Genomic DNA, 16,085 nt, shown 5'->3' with positions numbered 1-16,085 from the left:
TCATCTTAATCACGTTCAGAACCCCGTTAACATTAAAAGAGATTACTTTCACTGACTCACTTCCCATAAAGATATATTAAGTTACCACAGCGCATAAACTCAATAGCAGCAGGCAACCCCCTCTTAAAACAGTAACAAGTGAAAAAAGTTAGGAATGAACTGAAAACATTTGAACATAACTGGAGCTTGAAAGCTCCTAAGCTGGCTTCTGACAGTGGAGCACTTCCACTGACACCCTCACAACTTGAAGGAAAACCCCTTATTACCCCCTGAGTTAGGGGGCTTTCCACTGCGACGTCACTCACAGCACGAGAAGCCCCACCCATTTTAGCTCGACAGTAACCATATTTCACCATGTTGTCCATAGCTAATACATAACATTAAATTCGTTCTCTTCACGTCTGTATACTTGCAGCTTCTCTCTATATCCCGCAGCTCCTCGGATCTGACGCAGACGCCGACCACCAACTCCCCGCCACAGCGGGCATCTTTGTAGTTTTTCTCTGGGGGTTGCCGGTGGTGTAATCACCTTTACCGGCAGGCCCCGACTCGCCAGGTCAGCCGTTGCCTCCTCCACCGTGTTGTAGGTTTTCACTCCTTCTTCGAAAAAAACCTTAAGGCGCGCTGAGTAGAGGGTCCTAAACCGTACATTCTTCTCTTTTAGGACCTTTCGTGCCTCTGCATACTCCTTCCTCATAGCCATGATCTCAGGGGGGTAATCGTGGTCGAGGTTGATCTTGCTGGAATTCAGCATAAAACCTTTCTTTTGCCAAGCGAGCCTCAGCACTTCTTCTTTAACCGTGAAGCACAGGAATTTTACCAGGATCGATCTGGGTTGGGAGCCGTCCGGAGGGAGTAATGATAACACTCTGTGTGCTCTCTGAATTTGTAACGGTGTTGATGGTGGGATGGCGAGATTCTCCCGGAGTAGCTTCTCCACAAAGTGGGCCATAGATGGAGCTCCCGATTCTTCTCCCTCCGGCACCCTGTACAGTCTGAGCGACTCCCTCCTCGAGTAAGCCTCCAGTGATGTTAGTTTTGTTTGAAACTTTTCCTGCATGCTTTCTTCCATTTGCGCAACATCTCTAAAGTTAGAAATATCCTGTCTCAGAGTGACGCTGAAAAACTAGTTCATGCATTTATTACTTCCAGGCTGGACTATTGTAATTCGTTATTATCAGGATGTCCAAAAAACTCCCTGAAAAGCCTTCAGTTAATCCAAAATGCTGCAGCAAGAGTACTGACAGGGACTAGAAAGAGAGAGCAGATTTCTCCTGTATTGGCTTCCCTTCATTGGCTTCCTGTTAAATCCAGAATTGAATTCAAAATCCTGCTCCTCACATACAAGATCTTAAATAATCAGGCCCCATCTTATCTTAATGACCTTGTAGTACCATATCACCCCATTAGAGCACTTCGCTCTCGCTCTGCAGGCCTACTTGTTGTTCCTAGAGTATTTGAAAGTAGAATGGGAGGCAGAGCCTTCAGTTTTCAGGCCCCTCTTCTGTGGAACCAGCTTCCAGTTTGGATTCAGGAGACAGACACTATCTCTACTTTTAAGATTAATCTCATATTTCCATTAAAAGTGTTGAATTTGACTGTTTGATGTTCTTTATGATCTCTGGCACCAGTTCATCTGTAGGCTGAGCTCAATCCATCCATTTAGTGAAATTATGTTTAAAGGTCTCCTTGTTTTCTGAGCGTGCACAGATCCTGAAGCAGAAAGCCTGGGTTAACAGAGAAATGATCATCACTGTGATGATGCTCACCATCTCTGACTGGGATTTGAGGTTTTGTCAAAGCAGCAAAGAAAGCCTGGCTATGTTGGACTGGGTGTGGAAGCAGCTCCCAGTTTGAGTTCAGGAGACAGACACCCTCTCTACTTTGAAGATCAGCTTCAAACTTTCCTTTTTGCTAAAGCATATAGTTAGGGCTGGATCAGGTGACCCTGAATCCTCCCTTAGTTATGCTGCAATAGACGTAGGCTGCCGGGGATTCCCATTATGCATTGAGTTTTTCCTTTCCAGTCACCTTTCTCACTCACTATGTGTTAACAGACCTCTCTGCATTGAATCATATCGTTAGCTTCATAGCATAATTGCCTAAGTCATTGGACTAAGTCAATGACTTAGGCAATTATGCTATGAAGCTAACGATATGTGTTATTAACCTCTGTCTCTCTTCCACAGCATGTCTTTTATCCTGTCTTCCTTCTCTCACTCCAACCAATCACAGCAAATGGCCCCGCCCCTCCCTGAGCCTGGTTCTGCCAGAGGTTTCTTCCTGTTAAAAGGGAGTTTTTCCTTCCCACTGTCGCCAAAGTGCTTGTTCATAGGGGGTCATATGATTGTTGGGTTTTTCTCTGTATCTATGAAGTGCCTTGAGGTGACTTTTGTTGTGATTTGGCGCTACATAAATAACATTGAATTGCATTGTTAGTATCTCAGACAAAATCTCGTCTGTGTTCTGGAGCTTATCTTTGTGTTCTGCAACCCTGGTTTCCACATCATTAAGCCGCGCATTGGCTTTATCCAACTCACCCCTTATTTCCACCAGTTGCGCTTTCGTGTCTTTTCGAAATTCTTTCACCTCTTTCCCAACGCCTCTCAGTTCTTTCAGTATCAGCGTCAAACTTGCTGGGTCAACCTCATCTTCTGTCCCAGAATCCTCGCGGCTAGGAGTGGGAGAGTGGCCTCGGCTAGCCCTATAGGGGCTAACGTTAGCCCCTTCTGTTAGCTGCACATTGCCATCTTCCACGTTTTCAAACGTTAACTTCTTAGCTATTTTGTTCTTTCTGGACATCATTTAAACCCCTTTTTCCTCTTTATGTGCACTTAGATAGTGTATTAATTTACTTGGGGCAGTTTTAATAAGTTTCAGTCGAGAGCTCTCGTACTAGGTGTCCATCCCCACGAGCGCCGGAACCGGAAGCCTTGAATAAAATGTTTAATTGGTTCATTTAAAAAAAACAAAATGTCAATTGATCTGACCTCAGAGTATTTAGTTTACAGTTTAAACTTTGTAGTCCAGCAGACAGAATCTTCACTCCTGAATCCTGCACATTTTTGATACTCAGGTCCAGCTCTGTCAGAGTAGAGGACTGAGAGCTGAGCATTGAGGACACAGCTTCACAGTTTTCCGCTAGAAGTTCACAGACGTTGAGTCTGAAAATGAAAACATGAACAAAGACTGATGTTAAAGTGTAATCAGGGTGCAATAACTAATCTTATATTTTAAGAATCCTTGTTGTTTTATGCTGAGCAGATGTGGTACGAAGCAACAGTAAATTGATCAAGTTTACCTCTACTGTTTAAATTGCTGGATTTATTTTCTCAGTTAAAAACAAAACAAAACAAACAAACAAAAGAAAAAAGAATACAAATCGGTCAGACCTCAGAATATTCAGTTTGGCGTGTGGACTCTCCACTGCAGCAGACAGAAGCTTTACTGCTGAAGCCTTCAGGCTGTCGGTACTCAAGTCCAGCTCTCTCAGACTACAGGACTGGGAGCTGACCACTGACAACAAATCTGTACAGACTTTCTCTGACAGCTTACAGCTGCTCAGCCTGAAAAAAATAACAAGAACAACAAAACAATAATATTTATTATCAAATAAAATCTCTTTATATGTTGAATCTAAGTAATCAAATGTGTACAAATGAGTACACTACAATGCACAATTAAATAAAAAAATGTTCAAGAATTTAAGTGTAACAGAAGAAAAATATTTCAAATTAAACACAATTATTCCAATGTATGTAAATGGAAACCAGTGAAGACCAGGTTGATTTAGTGACAGTAGTTCAGTGTCTGCTGGCACAGGCCTGTGAGTACTGCAGTATTACACTTACTACAGTACTGCTGGTCACTTTATTAATTCTAATATGTGTGATTACTGTAAATGTAGTTATAAATAATGTATCACATCCTGGACTCTCATTTCATTTTCTGTCTAAAAGCTGCTTTGGCTCATTCCCCTTTAAAGCCCCGCTCTCCCTAAAGGCCAACTTTATTTTGATTGGATGATTTCATAAAGCACGCTGAAGGGCAGTAGCCAGTTATCATGAGCTCCATCTCCTCAACCTTCTGGTTTAGAAATTATAAGAAACTGTAAACCTCATAAAAACCCGTCTTGATCCATGCTCAATCATCCAGGTTAGTAAATCCCAAAAGTTGATTCTGTTCATCTGGACGTAGCGCTTTCAGTGGGAGAAACATTTCGTCACTCATCCAGGTGACTTCGTCAGTCTCAGCTGACTTCTGGTTTCCAACCCTATAAAAAGTACATTTGCATAATGACTGAAACCAGCCCACTGAAGGAACAATAAGGCTGGGAGGTCAGTTCCTTGACCATTAGGTTTGAGTCATTATGCAGATGTACTCTTTATAAGATTGGGGAAAGCTGCAGTCAGCTGAGCCTGAAGAAGTCATCTTGATGAGTGACAAAATGTTTCTCCCGCTGAGAGCGCTACGTCCAGATGAACAGAATCAAACTTTGGGGGCTCATAAAATCATGATTAGAAATCTTCTCAGATGTATTTTTACATTTTAGATCCACAGCAACAAAGTTCACAGCAGGATGTCTCTGTTCAGTAATTATTATGCCCATTACCTGCAAACTGTGAGGTACGCAGGTAATGTCAGGTAAACACTAGCTGTCTGAAACTGTTCCTGTTAAATGTGTGTATAAAGGAAATAAGCTGAAATACAGAGACTGGATGGATCTGTGCTTTGACTTTGACACCAAAAATTTCTTCCTGTTAAAAGGGAGTTTTTCCTTCCCACTGTCGCCAAAGTGTTTGCTCATAGGGGGTCATATGATTGTTGGGTTTTTCTCGGTATCTATTACTGTACAGTCTACTGTACAATATAAAGCGCATTGAGGTGACTGTTGTGATTTGGCGCTATATAAATAAAATTGAATTGAATTGAATTACATCCCATTTCAGGTACCTAGAACCTGAACCTTCTCTGGAAACCTGGGACGCTGGCGGGTTTCTCTTGCTTACCTATCTGCTCATCCTCTTTCTTTCTGCTCGCATGATGATTTCCTGGTTGAGTTTGTAAAGACTTTTGCTCAGGACCTTCTTGCTGTGCGGCAACAGTGCTAACCACCGTCCGCTGTATGTTTTTCAGTCATTAAATCAAACCATGAAAGATCAGCTTGCTTCTCGTGATGAACCTGTCTGTTTTCGATTCCACACCAGGGTCTGCCCACTGGAAAGTTCAGGGATAAGGGTGGAGGATACTCACACAAACATAAAAACCCAGATTGCAACTCCAACTCTCTGTTCTAGTTAACCAGACCTTTCAGGCTCTTGTTCAATTAGAACCTCATGGAGTCTGAGTTAGCGAGACAGTTAAACATCCCTCTATGCGCCCTTAATCCGCCCATTCCCACTAAGTCATTAAATAACCGAGTGTCCCCTCACATAACTCAGCGCACAGAGCCTGTCACCCCTGGCAATCACAAGAAAACACTTACCTTTTTTGCTTTTCATGCACCTCACAAACCACTCATACTCGGGTTTCCTTGGCTAGAATTACATAACCCCCACTTAGACTGGTCAGGTCAGAGGGTAATCAGTTAGAGTCTGTTCTGTCATTCAAATTGCCTTGTTTCCGCCCGTCCACTGGAACCTGTGGAACCATCAACCAACACTGAGACTGTTTTAGATCTCTCCTCTGTCCCCACCAAATGTCATGATCTTCAGGAAGTATTTAGCAAAAGTAAAGCGCTTTCACTGCCACCTCACAAACCACAGGACAGCACCATAGAACTACTCTCTGGCTCCACCCGGCCTTCTAGCTGGCTGTATAACCTGCTTAGACCTGAGTGTGCGGCTATGGAAAAGTACATTAAGGAATCCCTCGGTGCAGGCATAATCCAACGATTGTCATCTCAAGTTGGAACTTCTTTTTTGTGGGGAAAAAGGATGGCTCTCTCTGGCCATGCATTTACTTCAGGGGCCTCAGTGATATTACCATCAAGAATAAGTACCTATTACCTCATTAGCTCTGCTTTCAGGCCATTTCACAGTGCCACTGGGTTTACAAAACCCCACATCCGCAACGCTTACCACTTTTTCCAGATCAATCAGGGAGACAAGTGGAAGACCGTTTTAAACATGCCATTGGGGGACTACGAGTATTTGGTCATGCTGCCTGGGTTAACTAATGTTCCCGCAATGTTTCAAGATTAGTTAACGATGTCCTCCGGGAATTCCTTGACAGGTTCGTATTGGTGTATCTGGATGATATCCTCATTTTTCCCAAAACCTGCGAGGAACATCAGTCTCATGTCCATGCTATTTTTCCAACGTTTGCTGGAGAATAAACCTTATGTCAAAGCAAAAAAGTGTGAATTCCATTCCTCATCAATAACTTTTTTCAGTTACATTTTGGCACGGGGGCAGGTGAAGACGGATCTGGCAAATGTGAAAGCTTTCACAGAGTGGCCTACCCCTTGTACCCATTGTAGATTCAAGAAGCATCTCCAATGGGTTTTGGGAATAGCAAATTTTTATAGACTGTTCATTTTCAACTATAGTCAGGTAGCTGCACCACTCAAGTCTCAGCATGCATCTGGTCCCCCAAAGCTGAAACTGCATTCACCAAACTTAAGTATCTGTTCACCACGGCACCTTTTTGGTTCACCCTGATCACAGTTATCATTGCAAAGGTGGACACATCAGAAATTGGAGAAGGGAGAGGTAAATGATGCCAAGTGAAAGAGAATGCTTTGGGGGGGGGGGTCATGCTGCTGTCATGGTCTGTGTGAGCGGCGGTGGTTTCCCACTACACTCTGGTTTCTGCCTTTGGGTGAAGCCTGGTCAGCCTGTCCATTGTCCACACCTGACAGTAATCTACTAGGCTGAATATAACATCAGCACTCCCAATAACTCTGCTAACCTCCTAATCCTCGGATCATCTACTCACCCTTGCAGTTCAGTCACGTTTTCCTGGATGCTGGTCTTCCTGATTCACTCACAGCCACATTAATGCCTTTCGTCTCTTAGACTTACTGGACCACTTTGCCTGGATTCAAAGCTAACAAGTACTCACCCAGACCTCACCACCTGCCTTCCCCAAGTTGCTTTCCGACTGCTGACAAGTAAATGGTAAATGGACTGATTCTTATATAGCGTTTTTCTACTCTCACGGAGTACTCAAAGCGCTCTATACAACATGCCACATCCACCCAATCACACCCATTCTCACAAACACTTTATCTGAACTTAGTGCTTTCTAAGTACATTCACGCACATTCATACTCTGATGGATGCATCGGAGAGCAAGTTGGGGTTAGTATCTTGCCCAAGGATACTTGACATGCAGACTGGAGGAGCCAGGGATCGAACCACCAACCTTCTGATCAGTAGGTCAGATCAGACCAGCTTTACCTCCTGAGCTACAGAAACCCCAAATAAGACATTGAAGATAACCTCGTTCACTTACTGTAACCTCCACCAGTGATCTTTCTGATGCTGCTCTACCTCTGTTACAGTGACTCAGATTACCATCAACCAAGACCCATTTCCGGAAACCTACCACAGAGCCCACTTCATGCTCACAGCTTCAAGTGCTTGACTTCCGCCATAGTTCACAGTTCATGTTAAAAAATTCCAAGTGTCAAGTTCCTGTGTGTAAATAAAGCCTTCACGTCTAGTAATATTCAGTTCCTTCACCTTTGTCTGTATTTTGGGTTCACCATGTTGTTCTGGCCACACCGAGGTAACAGATTTATATTTGAAAAACAGAGAGACATGGGGGATTGCAATAAAGATGAGACACAAACCAGACCTTAAAATAAGAACATCTGAAAACGATGTAGGTGCAGTCTGGTAGCTCAAGTATTTGCTTTAAAAAACAGAGCTAGACTCCTGGTTGTTGGAGACAAGTGAACAACTTGAGGATAATAAACCTGTCAGAGGGGCTGAAGGATCAGAGCTCATGTTCTTATAGGCTGGATCTGGATTGTGCTTTGATTCGAGTTGAAGACAAAAATATTTCAGAAATGCTGACATGTCCTGCTGGAGAGAAATATTTAAAGTATCATGACTATTTTAGTGACTATTTTTTAATTTTTCTAAAGTGGTAGTGTTCTTTGAACTGAGCACCTCTGATTTATTTCCCATGATTTTAAGAATGAAGCGATGAGTTCATGTTTACTTACAGAGCTTTGTTGGAGGCTTTGACCACTGGCAGCAGCCTCCGAAGAGCCTTCTCTGAAGCAGAGTATTTCTTCAGGTCAAACACATCCAGATCTTCTTCTGATGACAGTAAGATGAAGACCAGAGCTGACCACTGAGCAGGAGACAGTTCATCTGTGGAGAGACGTCCTGATCTCAGGGACTGTTGGATCTCCTCCACTAGAGAACGATCATTCAGTTCATTTAGACAGTGGAACAGATTGATGCTTTTCTCTGCAGACAGATTCTCACTGAGCTTCTTCTTGATGTACTGGACTGTTTTCTTATTGGTCTGTGAGCTACTTCCTGTCTGTGTCAGCAGACCTCGTAGGAGAGCCTGATTGGTCTGCAGGGAAAGACCCAGGAGGAAGCGGAGGAACAAGTCCAGGTGTCCATTTGGACTCTGCAAGGCCTTGTTCACAGCACTCTGGTAGAAGTGTGTCTCTGCAGATTCTCCTGTGTTAGACTTCTTGTTAAATAATTTAGATTTCTTGGAGGTTGTTTGTTCTTCCAGCAGATTGAGCCCAGAGTTGATGAAGGTCAGATGGACATGAAGAGCAGCCAGAAACTCCTGAACACTCAGATGGATGAAGCAGAACACCTTGTCCTGGTACAGTCCTCTCTCCTCTTTAAAGATCTGTGTGAACACTCCTGAGTACACTGAGGCTGCTCTGATATCGATGCCACACCCTGTCAGGTCTGATTCATAGAAGATCAGGTTTCCTTTCTGCAGCTGATCAAAAGCCAGTTTTCCCAGAGACTCCATCATCTTCCTGCTCTCTGGACTCCAGTGTGGATCTGTCTCAGCTCCTCCATCATACTTGACCTTCTTCACTTTGGCCTGAACCACCAGGAAGTGGATGTACATCTCAGTCAGGGTGTTGGGCAGCTGTCCTCCCTCTCTGGTTTCCAGCACATCCTCCAGAACTGTAGCAGTGATCCAGCAGAAGACTGGGATGTGACACATGATGTGGAGGCTTCGTGATGTCTTGATGTGGGAGATGATGCTGCTGGCCTGCTCCTCATCTCTGAATCTCTTCATGAAGTACTCCTCCTTCTGTGGGTCAGTGAACCCTCTGACCTCTGTCACCATGCCGACACAGTCAGGAGGGATCTGATTGGCTGCTGCAGGTCGTGTGGTTATCCAGAGGCGAGCAGAGGGAAGCAGTTTCCCCCTGATGAGGTTTATCAGCAGCACATCCACTGAGGTGGACTTTCTAGAGTCAGTTAGGATTGTAGTTTTGTGGAAGTCCAGAGGAAGTCGACACTCATCCAGACCATCAAAGATGAACACAACCTGGAAGTCTTCAAAGCTGCAGATTCCTGCTTCTTTGGTTTCAGTAAAGAAGTGATGAACAAGTCCCACCAAGCTGAACTTTTCCTCTTTCAGCACATTCAGCTCTCTGAAAGTGAATGGAAATATGAACTGGATGTCCTGGTTGGCTTTGTCTTCAGCCCAGTCCAGGCTGTATTTCTGTGTTAAGACTGTTTTCCCAATGCCAGCCACTCCCTTTGTCAGCACTATTCTGATCAGGTATTGTCTTTTGGGTGAGTCTTTAAAGATGTCTTCATGTCTGATTGTTGTTTCTGGTCTGTGTGGTTTCCTGGATGCTGTTTCAATCTGTCTGACCTCATGTTCATCATTGACCTCTGCAGTCCCTCCCTCTGTGATGTAGAGCTCTGTGTAGATCTGATTCAGAAGGGTTGGGTTTCCTGCTTTAGCGATCCCCTCAAACACACACTGGAACTTCTTCTTCAAGACAGACTTAAGTTTAGGCTGACACTTCTGAAGAGCATCTGAATCAAAAAAAGGAAAAAAGAAGGAAAAGTACAAATCTGGTCTCAAGGAGCTATCTGACATACTTTGCCCTTTGTTGAGCCTATCATACATTTTAGTTTTTAATATACTCATTCTACCAGAAATCAAAAAGGGGCTTCAGGAATTCCTAAATGTATTTCCTGAAAAAAGCCACGTTAAATGTTTTGAACCTCCACATCTGCATTGCTTTGCAGCTTTTCATATGTACCTGATGCCAACATGTGCAGGCTAAACAGGTTTATGCTTTCTGTGCCTCTTCTCCAAACTTTGTAACCAAAAATAACAACATTGAAGTGTCATAACGTTCCCCACTGCTATGTTATTTAAAGACGCATCTGAGAGAGATTCATTAATTCTTCTCATATATTACAATGGCGAAAGACAATGTAAACCGTTTCTGGCCACACAAAACATGTGCTTTACTTTATTATATATAAATGTGGCATTTTTTTCATTAAACATTTAAGTCAAATGACCGATGCTTAAAGAGTGTCCTCTTGTTAGAGAAACACTCTGACTTTTCTTTTTTAAGGCAATCAGTTTGCATGGTTTTTAAAAGTAAAGAACACTTTAATTAAATACAGCTCACATTAGATCTAAGTAGTTTCACACGTTTATGACGATCATCAAAATTCCTCCATGTAGTTTAGAAAATACATTTGCAGGCATGTAACAAATCCAAACATTCGTCGTAGAATGACGTTCTTGCCCTCTCCTTTTTCTTACAATGAATTCTGAGGTTTCACTTTCACATCTCAACAAACTGCAAGGTGACCATTTTTATTCATGGTATCTGATGCATGACCTCACCTTGTTGAGCAGATGGATCAGAGTTCAAACGCAGCTGAGAGAAAAGAGAAGGATCTTTGATCTGAAGATGCTTGATTGTTATCTTGCATGCTTTGTCTCCTTTTTTCCTCACTGTGTCGATCAAGCTGCGTGCCTTATCTGCTCTGAGTGGGTTCCCCTCCAGTATCGATTCTTCCTCCAACTTATTTAAGATACCATCACTTACAAGGGCCTCAAGGAGCAGTTTAAGGATTTCTATTGTTACCCTCCAGACAAAGGCTGACCGTACCCTGGCAAGCTCCTCCTCTACAGGAAGAAGAAAGAGACATAAACATGCTTCTCAGTCGAAATCATGTGAAAAATACAGTGGAACCCCGACTTACGAATACCCCATTTAACAAAAAATTCAAGTTACGAAGGCAATGAACGGCAATATTTCTGCCCATGGTACGGCAAAATGCCGGTGTAACGAAATCCGCTGGCTCTGATTGGCTGAGCCTACAATGCCCACAAGGCCTTCCGAATCATGTGACAACCCCTTGGCTTCCGTACTCGTGCTTCGCTGTTCCACTTGAACGACATATTGTTGTTCTAGTTAGCAATTAGCCTATCGTTCAGCATCACCTCACTCAAAAGGTGCAATGGCTGTTTCGACTTAAGAAAATTTTCGACTTACGAAAGACCCTCGGGAACGGATTAATTTCGTAAGTCGGGGTTCCACTGTATTTTAACTTTGTTCAATCAACACTTCAACATCTCATCAACAAATACTAAATTTTAGGGTGTGTAGGGTTAAAATGATGCCAGCTTAAAATGAAACTGAAGAAAAAATTGAAACTGTAAAATAATGAAAAATATGAAAAACAAAATCTTGTCATTCATATCCTGCATTCCAGATTAAGTTTAAAATAAGAACGAGTGCAAGTACGAACGTGAGAATTATGTATATTGTAATAGGTATATTGTACCTAAATGATAGTATATTGTACAAACATGAAAAGTATATTGTTAGAACTATATCTAATATTGTTAGAACAATAGTATACTATAATAATAAACTTTTCACGTTATAATGTGACATAGCTCTATTTTTCTTTTGCCTGGGTGGCGGCTCTACGCTTCCGTACTACGCTTCTGTATCCAACACTTTTCAATGTGGCCTCACAAAATTATTATGACTACAACAACCATGAAAAGAGTTGGATGGACATTGCTACTCAATCACAGCTGCCTGGTCAATGTTTTTCATTAGTAATTTAGCAAAGTTGATGGTGTGTGTGTCTGTAAGACAGAGAGAGGGAGAGCGAGGGACAGATTTTGTATGATAAGCTTCATGTTATGAAGGCACAGTTTGAGCACTCGGGTCGCATCAGAGCATCAGGCCATATAGTGTGAGACCCTGCATCGTGACCTATGAACTTCTAACCTCTGCGATTTAATTGTACAGTTTGAGCAGGAGCTGAATAACGCGACTGAAAAAAAAAAAAATCGCACAGTGTTTGCCCAGCTTAATGCAGACTGTTTAAACTAAACAAGCTGCTGTTTCACATAATAAACCCTGTCAGCTGCAGTATTGTCTTCTGTTTTAACAGTTAAAGCAGTAGAGACGAGCTGTTTGCATGTGCGTGGAACTCTAGCGTCATTAACCATGCTAGCTGTTAGCTTATAGCTCACGCTAGCTAACCAGCGAGCAGTTAAAAGGACAGCTGAAGCTGCACAAAATACCCACAAACTTATCTCACTACAACGTAGCGCCGAAAATATGACTCGCAGCTCCAGCTCGACACAGCGTCTGTAACATAAGACTGACATCCAGCTAACCACAGCTAAAAGATATTTAGAGAAAACTTACAGTTTCCTCAGGTTACATGAACTGAGTTGTTTCACGCTGAAAAGTTGGTTTGTTTTGGCTCTCACTGAAGACATAGCTGCTCTTTTGTGCTGCTTTTACCCAATGGTATCTTTTGCGAGTGTGGACGCGTCATCTGTTTGCTCCTTAAATGCTTTGCTTCTTTTATTGATTTTTATTGATTTTTATGCTGATTTTTTCCCTTTTTTCCGTATGAGCTTACCTGCGATAGTTTCTGGACACTTATAGATCATTAGGACTAAAGTGTTCTTAACAGAAACAGCAACATTTTTATAGTTACCTTATCCTCAGCGCTCCGTGTGTCTGTGGCCTAGACACAGCTGAAGCCTGATTACAGTGTCTGGGCACCGAACAGCCCCAATAGCCTGGAAAGGTGCTAACCGCTAGGCTAACTAGCAACAAGATGCCTTCCCTCTCCACAGATGACTACCACAGCCTCCTGCAGAAGATTGCAGTACTGGAGACAAAAATTCATCGCTTAGAAGTAAACGTGGAGGTAAATGGACTGTGTGGAAATGAAACAACCTTGCCTTTGGTTCAAAACAATGGCGATGAGCAAGCTAGTACACAGCTAAGGAGCACAGATAACATGACCAAGAAAGTAGACTTTGTGCACTATTATAAATCCTCAAGCGATAATCCCCCCTTGGACTGTCTTGGTGCAAAACCAAGACATAAATCATGTCTCCTGGAAGGCGGAGGACGTATCACGGGCAGAGCACAGCGAGCTGAAATCTCTGAAACCGACTGGCCTTCACTTCCTACGAGACAGAGAAGCTCTTCTACCCCTGTATACGAGAGGAAACAGGACTGGACAACAGTGAATAGGAAGGTTAACAACAAACCTCCAAAACAACTGAATGTGAAACTGCACAACAGATTTGCTCCACTATCAAAGGACCCTGGATCTATATCGGACAACCATCCATCTAAAAGCAGCGAAATAAGGTCTGAAAATCTGTTGAAAAGTAAAAGACCACAGGGAAAGCTAAAGGCTAGGCCTGAAACTCTGATTGTGGGTGACTCTGCCGTAAAGGATGTACAAAGGATGTGCGGTAAGAACACTAAAGTCCTCTGCTTTCCTAAGGATATGGTCAACAACCTGAAGGAGAGAATTCTTCAAATTGCAGATGAATATCCAACTGTGACAAACATTGTCCTGCATACAGGGTCAAACGATGTGTCCAAACAACAGTCGGAGGTTCTGAAACGGGACTTTACTGGATTATTAAATACTGTAAACTCTCTGAATGCAGCTGTATTCATCAGTGGACCTGTACCGCCGGTCAGAGGAGGAGACGAGAGATTCAGCAGGTTGTTTACACTAAATAAATGGCTTATATCAGCATGTACTGACCACTCGGTGCATTTTATCAACAACTTTAATATTTTTTGGGAACGCAGGCATCTGTTTAAAGCAAATGGATTTAATTTTAACAAGTCAGGGGTGAAACTGTTCACCTCCAACTTGTTTTATTCCATACGTCATCCATCTGTGCTTGGTGCCAAGGCTGAGATAAACGAGGAGTTATCTCATAAAGAGGAACAAACAGTACTCCAAGAACAGACAAAGCCCAGCAGAAACCTTGAGGAGGAGCTCCATCTGCCCCCACCCGGGAAGAGCCTCAGAGAGGAGAGACATCTGAGGCAAGAAGAGGGGTCCCTATTTGCCTCCAACTCTCTCAACAACACCAACGACCAGGACCAGGGACCACGACCTTCCCCAGTCCCCCAAACCCCTGACAGGCCATCACCCTCCTCCCCCTCCCTTTCTCCCTCCTCCCCACACCTGAAATTCACTGAGGAGATGATGGAGCGAGTCAATGCTGGGCTCAGATCTACCCCCCGGCCCAATCCCTTTTTGTCCCCCATAAACCTCCCACCAGAGCGGCCAAAGGTTCGCCATCGAGCCCCGCCCTCATCAGAGCAATCGAAGTCACATTGCCCAGCCTCGCCCCCCTTAGTTCCTCCTTACCACCTTCACGCTCTGTCTCCACAGTCTGATGTGTGATGTGTGGAGGGTCCGGGCTGCGAGGATTATGGCAGTGGTGACTTTTCCCAGGAGAAGCTGGGACCCTGTTTACTAGAAGGTTTTAAAATCTCTGTACTTTTAGGTGACAGAAGGAGACATGTGGCCTGGTCAAAACACAGAGAGGTGCACTCTAAAAGATCTTTAAACATAGTAAACATACCTTGTGTGCCACAGACTGCTCCCAAACACGAGGGGACAAGTAATACCTCTAAAACACTTAAGTTGGCTTTATTAAACGTTAGATCTTTAGCTGGGAAAACATTTTTAATTAATGATTTAATCACTGAGCACAGCCTTGATTTTATGTTTTTAACTGAAACTTGGTTGGACCAAAGTAACAGTGGAGCTGTTCTCATCGAGACGACCCCTCCTAACTACAGTTTTATCAGTGAGGTCAGGGCGAGCAGGAGAGGAGGAGGGGTTGCTGTCTTATTTAATGAATCATTTCAATGTAAGCAGCTATCTCCTGGAAGTTTTCAGTCTTTTGAATATGTGGCTTTACAGCTGAAGGCCCCATCCAAAGTTGTGTTTCTTAATGTTTACAGGCCTCCAAAATACTGCACAGACTTTTTTAATGACCTCAGTGAACTGCTGTCTGTGATCTGTGTTGATTTTGACTGTGTAATTATTGCTGGGGATTTTAACATCCATGTGGACAACCCTCAGGACAAAGGGACTAAAGACCTGAGTAACACTCTGGGCAACTTTGGGCTGACTCAGCATGTAACAGAGGCCACACATAATAGAGGACACACTCTCGACCTACTGATCTCCAAAGGCCTGAGCATTTCAAAGGTTACTGTGTCTGATGTGGGCGTGTCTGATCATTACTGTGTTTTCTTTGAAAGTAAAATCTCAGCCCACATAAATATATCAACAACAGTGACCACAAAACGGTGTATAACTGAACACAGTAGTGCAATTTTTAACCGGGTCTTCCCATTAACACCTGACCTGTCCAGAGGGTCAGTCAATGAGCTCGTCAATAGCTTCAATGCTAACATGTTAAATGTAATGGACACTATTGCTCCCATTAAGGTGAAGGTTATCTCTGGAAGGAAGGAGTCTCCATGGAGAAACTCCACACTGGTGAAAAATGAAAAAAGAGAGTGTAGGAAAGCTGAGCAGGTTCACTATGACATCTATAAAGAGAAACTTCACAATTTTAATTTACAACTGAGGAGTGCAAGGAGGTCCTACTTCTCTGACATCATCACTAAAAACAGCCATAATGCTCGGGTCTTATTTTCTACAGTTGACAGGCGAACAAACCCTCCTGTGTCAGTGGCAGCTGAACTTCATTCGACCATGGCCTGCAACGACTTTGCCAAATTCTTCACAGACAAAATCCAAAAAATTAGACAAGCAATTGGTACATCAACA

General features: G+C 43.2%; 3 protein-coding genes across 3 annotated transcripts in view; 2 read left to right on the top strand and 1 right to left on the bottom strand.

Moving 5' to 3' along the window:
- The window catches only part of LOC309702181 (NLR family CARD domain-containing protein 3-like), a 233,901-nt gene that overhangs the window by 21,066 nt on the left and 196,750 nt on the right, over positions 1–16,085 (bottom strand). Inside the window, exons 4-7 of the mRNA XM_082526665.1 lie at positions 10,822–11,106; positions 8,177–9,989; positions 3,393–3,566; positions 2,991–3,164 (exon numbers count right to left, since the gene is read on the bottom strand). Of these exons, the coding sequence (XP_082382791.1) occupies positions 2,991–3,164; positions 3,393–3,566; positions 8,177–9,989; positions 10,822–11,106 (2,446 nt within the window). The remainder of the gene's footprint in view (positions 1–2,990; positions 3,165–3,392; positions 3,567–8,176; positions 9,990–10,821; positions 11,107–16,085) is intronic.
- Positions 12,818–16,085, top strand: part of LOC309702276 (uncharacterized protein) — an 84,256-nt gene continuing 80,988 nt past the window's right edge. Inside the window, exon 1 of the mRNA XM_082526867.1 lies at positions 12,818–13,006. The gene's annotated coding sequence lies outside the window, so the exon portion shown is untranslated. The remainder of the gene's footprint in view (positions 13,007–16,085) is intronic.
- Positions 13,001–14,681, top strand: LOC309696949 (uncharacterized protein; the record flags this gene model as incomplete). The annotated part of the gene is made up of 3 exons (XM_082518499.1): positions 13,001–13,725; positions 13,840–14,567; positions 14,670–14,681. Exons 1-3 carry the CDS (start codon positions 13,074–13,076, stop codon positions 14,679–14,681), a joined length of 1,392 nt encoding a protein of 463 aa, XP_082374625.1. The 5' UTR covers positions 13,001–13,073.

Source organism: Aulonocara stuartgranti (genome assembly GCF_965226115.1).
Source record: "Aulonocara stuartgranti genome assembly, chromosome: 3".
Lineage (NCBI taxonomy): Eukaryota > Metazoa > Chordata > Actinopteri > Cichliformes > Cichlidae > Aulonocara > Aulonocara stuartgranti.
The sequence above is the reverse complement of the archived record's forward strand: the minus strand, read 5'-3'. Positions and strand labels throughout refer to the sequence as shown.